Here is a 13,109-nt window from a genome sequence, read left to right on the forward strand (position 1 = left end):
ACGCCCCCATTGTAACATTACATTTAATGTCCCCAAAACATACATCCTTAGTCCTCCTTTACTTCCCAACCACAATGTTTCTCAGTGACATTATTCAAAAATGTAATTGCACTGCAATCAAAACATCTGCAGACTTTCCTTTTTAACTTCATGATGATTATCCCAGCTCCATGTTACCATCCACTAATCTTTTGATACTCAACCGCTTTGGTTTTAAGTTATAGATTGCTTGTCCAATATCAAGCTCCTTGTGGATAGAAAATTTCATCCAATTAAATAATGGAACAGAGAACTCTTTTTCTCTGTCCTCGTCACAAAGATTTTTTTTCTCCCCAGTAAACATACTTCATCCTGGTAAGAGAAAAAGCAAGAGGCTGATTCTGAGTACACAGTTAAATGTGCTTGACTACATGTCTACAATTTCCACCTCTATAACATTGCCCAGCTATTCTTCTGTATCAGCCAACCTGCTGCTGAAACCTATTGATGCCTAGACTGCCTCTAAATTGTATTTCTAACTACTCTTCTACACTCTAATCTCTGTTCGCCTCTAAATTGTATTCCTGACTAGTCTTCTACACTCTAATCTCTGTTCACCTAAGGTCAACTGAAGTATTGCTAAGCAAATGGTAATTTACACTTTGTATATTGGTTAGCCAATGTCTCATTTTTCTAATTCTTATTTACAATTCCATTATCTCTAAGACCCTATCTCTATAATCTATGTGCCTCTTGTGCATCCATTATGAAAGGTTAATTAGCTATTGTAGTTGAGCCATTCTTTACTATGCAGAGTACACAACTTGTGACAGGATCCCTGATGCAAGTGGTATTAACAAAATGCAAAACACACATGGATTTCAAAATACTGAAGATAAGAGTTTTAGGTTTTTGTCTATCATCCAGTTATCAAGTTTATAAAATTTAAGACCATCTGAGGCATATTGCACTCTTTGGATGACAAAGAGGAGATTTACATCTGACAGTGAAGGGAAAAATTGGCCGAGTTTTGCATTGTATGTCTTTTGAAATGATGTTTATATTTCCTCCAACAGTGCTAATTGGCTCTTGGTTTGATCACGTTCGTGAGTGGTACAAACATAAAGATGAATTTGACTTCCTCTTTCTAACCTATGAGGAACTACAGCAGGTAATTGGAAGAGCTCTGCTCATATTTCTGGTAAAGCAGATATAATTGGGACCACAGATATGCCAGGCAAAAACCATCTTGCACAAGAAAGAAGCTATCCACATAGCTTTGATATTGTTGAGTCTCCTAATATCAACGTCTTAACCACAAAATCAACTGGATTCAGAAAGTAAATACTTTTGCCACTGAAGCAGATGAAAGGCTTGGCATAATGAGATGAATGCCTTGTCCACTGTATTCCAAAGCTTCTCTATCTCTGCAAGCCACCCACCATGAAGAAATAGTTTCCAGATGGGTGAATGCAACTCAAAAAGGACTAGGGATATCTAGAACAAATTAAAATTGGCATACCTTTAGGAGAAATGACAATATTTGAGTGAAAAAAATGTAGTCTAAGCAGAGAGAAATGGTCCAAAGGGAAAATAATATCAGATTTTAATTTTAATTCCACCCACCATTCCCAGGCCAATTCCCAATCTGTGACCTCATGCACTGCCAAACTAAAGCTGTCCATAAATTGTAGAAATAGCATCTAAAATTCTGCCTGGGCACTCTCCAACCAGACTGCATTAACATTGTCTTTTTCATTTTCCGTTAAACCCTCCTTCCCTCTGAGTCTCCCTCTTTCCCTATTCCTATGTCTCCATTTCTCCAGCTCCCCATCTCCTTCCCTTCCTTCTCCATTCACTTACTTCTCTTTTTTTTTCTCTTCTACCCTCCCACCTACAGTACATAATCACAAGATCCAGAGATATAAGTTCGGAAGTAGGCCCATTGGCCCATCAATTCTGGTCTACCATACTAATCATGAGCTGATCCATCCACTCGCTCAGCCCCATTCCCTCGCTTGCTCCTCACAACCTTTGAGGCACTGACTAATGAAATATCTGTCAATCTCTGACAGGAAAGAGGAAGGGACAGACTAACAGGCAAGTGATCATAGTTAGATATGCTGAAAGGCTACAGAGAGACTTGGACAGATTAGGAGAATGGGCAAAGAGAAGGCAGATGAAAGACAATGTTGGAAAGTGTAGAAGAAATAGATGGGCAGACTATTATTTAGATGGGGAAAAAATTCAAAATTCCAAGTTGCAAAGGGACTTAGGAGTCCTCGTGCAGGATACCCTAAATGTTGTCCTCTAGGTTAAGATGGTGGTGAAGAAGGCAAATGCAATGTTGGCATTCATTTCTAGAGGAATAGCATACAAGAGCTGAAATATGATGGTGAGACTCTAGAAAGCATTGGTGAGACCTCACTTGGAGCACATATTTCTCTTATAATAAGCTCACCACTTGAAGGTAGAGTGTCAGCAGATATTGGAATCTTGAGCAGAAAATAAACTGCTGGAAAAACTCAACAAGCCATGCAGCATCCATGGTGGCAAAGGATGGTTAATGTTTCAGGTCAAGTATTGCATCACTACTGGGAGTATAGAGGGAAGATATAGAAGAGAGAAGGAGAGGTGAGACAGGCTGAGAAGCAACAGGTGAAATCAGATGAAGAGAGAATGATGGCCAGGAAATGAAAAAGGTGGAAAATGGAGAGAGAACCTGGGTGAACTGATAGAAAGGTATACAGGGAGAATGGGCTTCCTGAAATTGGAAAATTCAATGTTCATGTCATTGGAATGTAGGCTACCCAAGTGGAATGCAAGGTTATTTTCCCAAGTTTTCATTTGGCCTCACCATTGCAGTGGAGAAGGTTGAGGGCTAGCAGATTGGTGTGGGAATGGAAAGGGGAATTGAAATGACAGAAGTTCAGGATGGATGTTGTAGACAGCAGGAGGTGCTCCATTAAATGGCTGCCTAGTCTATCTTGGTCTCACCAATAATGGAGGATGCCATATCACGAGCACAATATAAAATAGACCAGATTAAAGATGGTGCACATGAATCTCTGCCACATCTTGAAGGATTGTTTTGTCCTTGAATGGGGAGAGGTAATTGTTCCATCTCCTTCAGCTTCAGGGGAAAGAGCCAAGGGTCAGGGAAACCTGAGGGATAGGAAAGAGCAGACTAGAGAGTGGTCTTTGTAGAAAGTGTGGGAGCGGGGGGGGGGGAAGATCTGACTGCAGGTGTGATCCTGTTGGGGCTGGAACGAGCAAAGAATAATGTGCTGGATTTGGAAGTTAGAAGATAAGAAGGTAAGGACCAGGTGAACCCAATCTCTGTACTTTTTAGAGAGGAGTGAGAGCAGATGTGAAGGAAATGTATGTGTTTTATTTTTTTTTAATTTAGACATACAGCATGGTAACAGGCCCTTTCTGACCACAAGCTCATGCCACCCAATTACACCCAAATGACCTACAACCCACGGTGTGCTTTGAATGGTGGGAGGAAATTGGAGCACCCGGAGGAAACCCATGCGGACATGGGAAGAACATACAAACTCTTACAGACCCGGATTTGAACCCGCGTCCCAATTGCTGTCACTGTAACAGTGTTGCACTAACCACAATGTTAAAACTACATTATGTTAAGAATATAGTAAATGCATTTATCAACATCATTGAAATTACTTCTCTTACTCTTCAAAGGTTAATTTATAACCAAATTACTTATCGTAAAAACACAATGCGAGAGAAACTCAGCAAGTAAAACAGTATGCTTGAAATTGTAAAGATAAAGATACATAACCAACATTTTGGGCTTGAGCCCTTATCTTTGCTCTATAAAGTACACCAATGTGCTGAATTTCTCCAGCATTGTGATTTTACTTCAACCACAGTGTCATGTTTTACTAAGTTACTCATGTTTGCATTTTAAAGGATTTCAGAACCTCAACACAAAAACTTTGTGACTTTCTTGGGAAAAAGTTAGATGAAGATAAACTTGAGATGGTGGTGGAAGAGTGCAGTTTCAAAGCCATGCTAGCAAATCCGATGGCTAATTACAAACATATTCCAAACAAAAACCCAAATGGGACATTTCTCAGAAAAGGTAATGTTTATAGATTTCATTGTCTTACCTGGAATAAGTTCTGTTCATCTAGAGACACACAGGAGATTGCAGATGCTGGGTTCTGAAGCTAAATATAACCTGCTGGAAGAACACACCAGGTCAAGCAGCATCTATGGGAGAAAAAGAATGTTCGATGTTTTGGGCCAGCACCCTTCATCAGGACTGAGAATGTAGTGAAGGGATGGTAGTGTAAAGAGGACTGGGATTGGTGAACAGGGGAGAGGTGATGGCATGAGGAAGAAGATTGTTAGCTACCAAAGGGAGAGAGAGAGACAAGAAAAACATAGGGGTCAAAGGGAGGAAGACGAACCATGCAGGGTGGAGTGGATGATTAGTAAACAGAGGCTGCCAGTGCTTGAATCTGATATGAAGAGAAGATGAGGATGGTGATATAAAGAGAGACCAGATGGAATTGAAGGGTGAGGTGGGGGGGGGGGGGGGCAGAGTGGAAGAATCCAGTGTGAAAATGCAGATGTTAGGAAATGGAATCAAAGAGGAAAGGGAGTGAGAATGGGTGGGGGGGGGGGTGGGCAGAGTAGGAACAGGAAAACATAGGAGACAAGGCAAGGGGAAAGGGAGAAGAACAGAAGAAAGGAGGAATTCATTAACTGAAATTAGAAAATTCAACGTTCATATCATTGGGATGTAGACTTCTCTTTGGCTTGGCTTCGCGGACAAAGATTTATGGAGGGGGGTAAAAAGTCCACGTCAGCTGCAGGCTCATTTGTGGCTGACAAAAAGATTCTGTCATTTTGTATGATTTGGGTCTTACTCCCAGGACAGAAAGTTGTGGTAAGAGGATGCAACTGGGAGCTCAGGATGGTCATTTCAGACAGAGTGTAGATGCTGTGAAATTGTCTCCACTTGGTCTCACCAAGAACACAGAATGCAGTAAATGAAGTTAAAGAAGGTACAGGTGTATGTTTTTCCCACGTGAAAGCACAGTTTAGTCCCCTGGATGGCTGTGAGGGAAGAGATGTAATAGCAGACTTTGTACTTCCTGAGGTTGCAGGGCAAAATACCATCACGGAGAGGTGGTGGGGCAGATGATTAAACATGGGAGTCATGGAGTGAGTACTTTTTGTGGAAAGGGGTGGAGAGGGGTAGATGAGTCTGGTGGTGCGGACTACTTTCAGCTGATGGAAATAATGGCAGATAATGCGCTGAAAGTGGAGGGTGGTGGGGTGAAAGTTGAGGACAAGAGGGATCCTATCCCAGTTCTCTTTAGAGGGTGAAGATGGGCAATGAAGAAAATGTGAGAGATTGCTCTATTGACCACAGTGGAGGGGGCATTTTAGTTGTCCTGGAATGGATGGCCTCATCCTAGGAACAGATGCATTGAAAGTGGAGGAATCTGGAGAAAAGGATGCATCCTCGGAGACTAGGTGATAGGGGATGCAGTCAAGATATATTTAGTCAATTGCTCACTGAACCAGAAAGATGAGGCATAAAGTCCAAAGCCCTGATTCAGTAGGAATTCCATAAAATGTCTTCTCTACACTGACCCAAAACTACTGCTACTATTCTTCCCAATCTTTTGTTACTTTGAAAACTGTGGGATCAAAAAGAGGAATTGGCTGGACATCACCTTGCCTGCAGCGTTTGAATATTTTTGGGTTGGGTGGTCAAGTGAAGAATATCAGCCTTGGCTTTTCCAGTTGAAGTGCCAGTTGATGAAGTAGACAAAGACAATGTGGTCAAACAATAATCATGGCTTTTAATAGCAGAAACTCATGGTACAATAATGAAAGACAATAGGTGCATACACAGTTATACCCAAGGGGAGTGTCATTAAGAGTAGAGATAATGCACAGCCAATGTTAGTACAGCAAGGCTCACCAGAGGGGAGACAGGCAACTTGGCAGACATTCACCACACCTTGCACTGTTAAAGACTGGAAAAAAACAGTGATGTTTCATGGTCCAAGTAAGGCCAACATTTGTTGAACAACAAAAGGTGGTAGACTGACACATATTCCACCATGCACTATCAGTTCCTAACTGATCACAGCATCACAGAAAAATAGAAAATAGGTGCAACAGACTGGGGGAGAAGAGCTTAAAAAGGAGCATTCACAGGACTCAGTGCTTTAGTGGACCAATCAAATCACGATTCATTAGCAGGAACAAATAAATGTGAAGCAGGCACAAGCGGAGTGGCCATTGATGGAACAACCACTGTTGGAGCGGCAGGTATGTGACAGGGCTCCAAACAGTAACCAGGAAGTGGCATTCAAACTACAGAGCAAGATAGAGAAAGAATGCAAAAAGGATAATGTTACAATAGTCTTGGAGGATTTCAATATGTAGGTTGATGTGAAAAACCAGGTTGGTGCTGTCCCTCAGGAGAAGGAATTTATCAAATGCCTTAATGATGGTTTTTTAGGTCAGCTCATGGCTGAGCCAAAAAGGGAAATGGCAATTCTGGACTGGGCATTGTGTAATGGACCAGGATTGATAAGGGAGCTGAAGGTAAGGGATCCCTGAGGAGGTAGTGACCATAATACAATAGAATTTTCCCTGCAGTTTGAGAGGAAGAAAATGAAATCAGATGGTGTCAGTGTACCAGTGGAATAAAGGGGGCTACAGAGGTAAGAGTGAAGAACTGGCAAAAGTTGATTGGAAAGGCACATTAGCAGGGAGGACAGCAGAATAGTAATGGTTGGAGTTTCTGCAAGAAATAAGGAAGGTGCAGGATGGGTATATTAAAAAAAAATATTCAAATAGAAAAATGACAAAACTGTGGCTGACACGAGAAGTCAAAGCTAAAGTAAAAGAAAGGGCATACAAGAAAGCAAAATTAGTGGGAAGACAGAGGGCTGGGAAGCCTTTAAAAGCTTACAGAAGGCAACTAAAAAGGTCAATAGGAAGGAAAAGATTAACTTTGAAAGGCAGCTAGAAAATACTATTAAAGAGGACACTAGAAGCTTCTTAAAGTATATTAAGAATAAAAATGAGGCAAGAGTAGAGATAGGACTGATGAAAATGACACTGGAGTAATGGGAGTTAAGGAAATAGCAGATTAACTGAATGAGTATTTTGCATCAGTCTTCACTGGGGAAGACATTAGCAGTATACCAGACTTTCAAAGGTGTCAAAGAAGAGAGGTGAATGTAGTCATGATTACCAGAGAGAAGGTGCTTGGAAAGCTGAATGGTCTAAAGGTAGATAAGTCTCCCAGACCAGTTGTAATGCACCCTTGGTTCTGAAGGAAGAAGCTATAGAGATTGTTGAGGAATTCATAATGATCTTCCAAGAATCAAAAGATTCTGACATGTTTCCAGAGTACTGGAATATTGCAAAGGTCACTCTGTTATTTAAAAGGGTAGGGAGGCAGCAGAAAAGAAATTATAGACCAGTTAGCCTAACATCAGAGTTGGAAAGTTGTTGGATTTGATTGTTAATGATCAGGTTATGGAGTACCCGAAAGTACATGACAAGATAGGCCAAAGTCAGCTGGGTTTTCTCAAGAGAAAATCTTGCCTGACCAACCTTCTGAAATTTTTTGATGAAACCACAAGCATGTTTGACAAAAGAGATGTAGTGGATGTTTTATATTTGGATTTTCAAAAGGCCTTTGACAAGGTGCAACACATGAGGCTGCTTAACAAAATGAGACCTCATGGAATTAGAGGAAAAATGTGAGTATAGCTAGAGCACTGGCCGATCAGCAGGAAACACAGTGGAAATAAAGGGATCATATTCTGGTTGGCTACCCATTACCAGTGGTGTTTCACAGGGGTCGATGTTGAGACCATTTCTTTTTACATTGTATGTTCATGATTTGGATTGTGGAATAACTAGCTTAGTGGCTAAGTTTGCAGATGAAACAAGATAGATAGAGGGGCAGGTAGTTAGAAAGAAACAGAGAGGCTGCAGAGAGGCTTAGATAGATTAGGAGAATGGGGAAAGAAGCCGCAAATGAAATACAGTGCTGGGAAATGTATGGTCATGCACTTTATTAAAAGGACAGACTATTATTTGGATGGGGAGAAAATTCAAAATTCAGAGGTACCAAGGGACTTGAGGGTCCTCGTGCAGAATAGCCTACAGGTTAACTTCAAGGTTGTGCTGGTGGTGAAGAAGATGAATGTTGTCAGTTGGATCTAGAGGAATAAGATATTAGAGGAGGAATGTGATGTTGAGGCTTTGTAAGGCACACACTGAGGCATCACTTGGAGTATAGGATAATGTTTTAGGTGTTTATTTAAGAAAGAGTGGGCTGACATTGGAGATGGTTCGGAGAAGATTCACATCAATGATGCCTGGAATGAAGGGATTAGCATATGAGGAACATTAGACTGTTCTTGGACTGTACTCCTTAGAGTTCATAAGAATGAGGGGGAAATGTCATAGAAACATTTTGAAAGGCTTAGATAGAGTTGATATAACAAAGTTGTTTCCCATGGTAAGGGAGGGGGGTCTAGGACAAGAGGGCACAATTTCAGGATTGAAAATTAAGATGTGAAGGTATTTCTTTACCTAGAGAACAGTGAACCTCTCATATTTGCTACCACAGGCAACTGTGGAGGCCAAGTTGTTGGATGCATTAAAGGCAGAGATTGATAAGTATCTGAACAGTCAGGGCCTCAAAGGTTATGGGGAGAAAATAGGGGAGAGGGGCTGAGTTGGAGAATGGATAAGCTCATTATGGAATGACAGAGTGGACTTGAAGGGCTAAGTCGGCACCTATATCTTATTCATGGATGATCATGTGATCTCAGTAACCCCATTCCTGCCTTCTCTCCATACACCTTGATCTCTTTAGCCACCATTTTTCCTAATTTTTCGCGATTCAAATAATAAGCTGCCTGCCTGTTATTGCCATCACAGAGGATAACATCACATCAATCCTTAATTATACTGCATCTGCCATTCATTTGTCCCCTCTCCAGTTCTGTCCAAGTCATCCTGTAGTCTTTTGGAATCTTCCTCACATCTCAGACTGCTACCTAACTTAGTGATATCTGTAAACCTAGAGATATTACATTCAATTTTTTTGACAATCATTAATATAAATCATAAATAGCTGGAGTCTCATCACTGATTCTTATGGTAGCCCACTAGGAACTACCTGCTTTTCCAAAAAAGACTCTGTACTTGCTGCCTACCAACCAATTTTCGATCCAGATTAATACGTTGCCTCTATTACCATATTCTCTGATTTTGCACACTTTTTTATGTGAGACCTTATCAAAAATCCTCAAAAAATTCCAGAAGTTTGGTCAAGAATGATTTATTTCATAAATCCATGTTGACATGGACTCATCCTGTCTCTTCTCTTCAAATGTACAGCAATGACACCTTTAATAATTGACTCCAGCCATTTACCCATTGCTGAAGTCAGACAACAGGTCTAAAATTCTCCGTTTTCACTCTGTCCTTTCTTAAACAGAGGTCTTATATCGTCCACCCTCCAATGCAAAGGTACTGATCTAGAGTGTCGAAAAAAGAAACATATGTGTCCATTGTCTCTAGGGCCATCTCCTTAAGTACTCTGGGATGATGACTATCAGGCCCTGTGGATTTAATGACTTACAATACTGTCAATTTCATGAATGATAACAATTTGTCCTCTATGCTAATCCCTCAGATTCCCAGCATTCCAGGAATGTTATTTGTATCTTCCTTAGTGAAGACAGAACCAAATCCCTTAATTCCAAATGGAAGGGACCTGCATTTCTTTTAACCATTCTCCATCCAGAAAATGACACTGTATATTCAAGAGGGAAATGTTTGTGTGTATTTTGGTTAATTTGGTTCATAGTTTAAAAAAATTAAAAAATTAAAAATAACATTCTCCATCCATTCACATACCTATAGAACCTTTGCCAGTCTGTTTTTATTTTCTCTACATTCACTTTGTCATAGAAATGTTGTATTTCTCCCACTCCTCATGTTTGCTCCTTTTCCTAGCCAATTCATATATACCTCTTTAGTTTTAATGTTATCCATGATTTCCCTCATTGGCCTCAGTTAAGCTGTCTTCCCATTTTATTTTTACAGCAACCAGGGATGTACATTTTTTCGATGTTCTTCTACATGATAGTTGCCTTTTTACTCCCAAACCATTAATGGTACTTTGCCACACCTCATTTCATTGCAGCTACCCCCAAAAAAGCTGTCTGTCATAGAGAAGGATATCAAATTTTCAGGCTAATTGAGCTGCACCTATGACAGAAGTAAAAAAAAACTACTGGCAGAGTATATCAAGAAAATCTGAAGACACAGTGGTTGAAGTAAGATACCTTGATGACAGGCTCAAGCACAAAATGTCACTTTTGTATTTTTACCTTTGCTACATAAAGGACACTGTTTGACCAGCTGATTTCTCCAGCATTTTGTGTTTTTACTAATGGCAGAGTATGTTCACCTTTGAACAGAGACCATCTGTTTGTGGTTTACATTGAGCTCCTCCAATGTATCATGTATTGGAAAGCTGTGTGAAATTACATTGTGCATAATGCTAAACTAATGTCCAGATCTTACTGGTTAATGACAGGAGATTGTCGCTTCATTGCTATTATATTGGCATGCAGGAGTACTAGAATCAGGGCCAAGGATTGAGGTTTTTGATTGGGGAAAAGCTAGATTTGAGGAGATGCGAAAGGACTTGCAGGGTGTGGATTGGGACAATTTGTTTTATGGGCAGGATGTAGTAGAGAGATGGAAGTCTTTTAAAGATCAGATTTTGAAAGTGCAAAAGCTTTATGTTCCTGTTAGGTTAAAAGGAGGGGCAAAAGGTTTGAGAGAGCCGTGGTTTTCAAGGAATATTGGAAACTTGGTTCGAAGAAAAAGGGAGGCGTACATTAGATTTAAGAAGCATGGAGTTAAGGAGATGTTTGAAAGATACATTGAATGTAAGAGGAATCTTAAGAGAGGAATTAGGAAAGCTAAAAGAAGGTACGAGAAAACTATGGCAAGCAGGGTGAAAACTAATCCAAAAGAGTTCTACAAATATGTTAATGGTAAGAGGAAAGCTAGAGACAAAATTGGTCCCTTAGAAAATCAGAGTGGAAAACTGTGTGTGGAACCTAGAGAAATGGGGGAGATATTGAACAGTTTCTTTTCTTCGGTATTCACTAAGGAGAAGGATATTGGGAGATGTGGGATAAAAAAAGCAAATTGGGTAAATATGGGGAATATAGAGATTACAAAAGGTGTAGTTTTAAGGCTTTTGAAGAATATAAAGGTGGATAAGTCTCCGGGACCAGACGGGATCTTCCCCAGGACATTGAGAGAAGTGAAGGAGGAAATAGCAGAGGCTCTGGCGGTAATTTTTCGAATGTCATTAGATATGGGGATAGTGCCGGAGGATTGGCGCATTGCGCATGTGGTTCCGTTATTTAAAAAGGGTTCAAGGAGGAAGCCTGGCAACTATCGGCCTGTAAGTTTGACGTCTGTGGTAGGTAAATTAATGGAGAAAATTCTTAGAGATAGTACTTATAAACATCTGGATAGACAGGGTCTGATCAGGAGCACTCAACATGGATTTGTGGGAGGAAGGTCATGTTTGACCAATCTGATTGAATTTTTTGAAGAGGTGACTAGGAATGTGGATGAGGGTAGCGCAGTGGATGTTGTCTATATGGACTTCAGTAAGGCCTTCGATAAGGTACCACATGGAAGGTTAGTTAGGAAGGTGCAGTCTTTAGGTATAAATTTTGAGATAGTCAAATGGATTAAACATTGGCTGAAAGGGAGAGGCCAGAGAGTGGTAGTGAATAATTGTCTGTCAGGTTGGAGGCCGGTGACCAGTGGTGTGCCTCAAGGATCTGTATTGGGCCCATTGTTGTTCGTTATATACATTAATGATCTAGATGATGGGGTGGTGAATTGGATTAGTAAATATGCAGACGATACTAAGATAGGTGGAATAGTGGATAATGAAGAAGGTTTTCTAGGATTGCAGAGGGATTTGGGCTGCTTAGAAAAGTGGGCTGAAAAATGGCAGATGGAATTTAATGCTGATAAGTGTGAGGTGCTTCATTTTGGTAAGAAGAATCAGAATAGGACATATGTGGTAAATGGGAGAGCATTGAGGAATACAGAAGAGCAGAAAGATTTAGGAGTGACGGTACATCATTCCCTGAAGGTAGAAACTCACGTGAATAGGGTGGTGAAGAAGGCTTTTAGTATGCTGGCCTTTATCAATCATTGCATGGAATATAGGAGTTGGGAGGTGATGTTGAGATTGTATAAGACGTTGGTGCGGCCTAATTTGGAGTTCTGTGTGCAGTTCTGGTCGCCTAATTATAGGAAGGATATAAACAGAGTGGAGAGAGTGCAGAGAAGGTTTACCAGAATGTTGCCTGGGTTTAAGCATCTGGAGTATGGGGAGAGATTGGACAGATTGGGTCTTTATTTTTTGGAGCGTAGAAGGTTGAGAGGGGATTTGATAAAAGTATTTAAGATTATGAAAGGGATAGACAGAGTGGATGTGAATAGACTCTTTCCGTTAAGAGGAGGAAAGATTAAAACAAGAGGACATGAGTTAAGAATTAAGGGGCAGAGGTTTAGAGGTAACATGAGGGGGAACTTCTTTACTCAGAGAGTGGTAGCTGTGTGGAATGATCTTCCGGGAGAAATAGTGGCGGCGGAGTCAATTGTATTATTTAAGAAAAGGTTGGACAGGTATATGGATGAGAGGAAGATGGAGGGTTATGGGCATTGTGCAGGGAGGTGGGATTAGAAAGGGGTGTTTGGTTCGGTGCGGACTAGAAGGGCATAATGGCCTGTTTCCGTGCTGTAATTGTTATGTTATGTTAAGATTCTACTTGTCTAATGCAGCCATTCTTAACCTTTTTTTGGCTATTCCTCTTGAGGAATTTTCTCAAAGGATCTGTTCCTGTGAAACAGTCAAATTTTGATGTCTTCTGTACTTCTCTCCTACCGACTAGAGAAAAAAAAATCATTTATGTCACATGAAGTGAAAAGAAAACAAGACTTCTACTTAAGGCCCCTTTAAGAAGGGCTGCTCCAATGGATTTAAGTGCCAA

The 13,109-nt window shown here is 40.6% G+C and overlaps 1 protein-coding gene across 1 annotated transcript in view; it reads left to right on the top strand.

Annotated features, from left to right (window-relative positions):
* The window catches only part of LOC138736766 (amine sulfotransferase-like), a 51,115-nt gene that overhangs the window by 35,889 nt on the left and 2,117 nt on the right, over positions 1 to 13,109 (top strand). Inside the window, exons 5-6 of the mRNA XM_069886791.1 lie at positions 1,056 to 1,150; positions 3,919 to 4,090. Coding sequence (XP_069742892.1) covers positions 1,056 to 1,150; positions 3,919 to 4,090 — 267 coding nt within the window. The remainder of the gene's footprint in view (positions 1 to 1,055; positions 1,151 to 3,918; positions 4,091 to 13,109) is intronic.

The sequence above is a fragment of the Narcine bancroftii genome, chromosome 6 (assembly GCF_036971445.1).
Source record: "Narcine bancroftii isolate sNarBan1 chromosome 6, sNarBan1.hap1, whole genome shotgun sequence".
NCBI classification, from domain to species: domain Eukaryota; kingdom Metazoa; phylum Chordata; class Chondrichthyes; order Torpediniformes; family Narcinidae; genus Narcine; species Narcine bancroftii.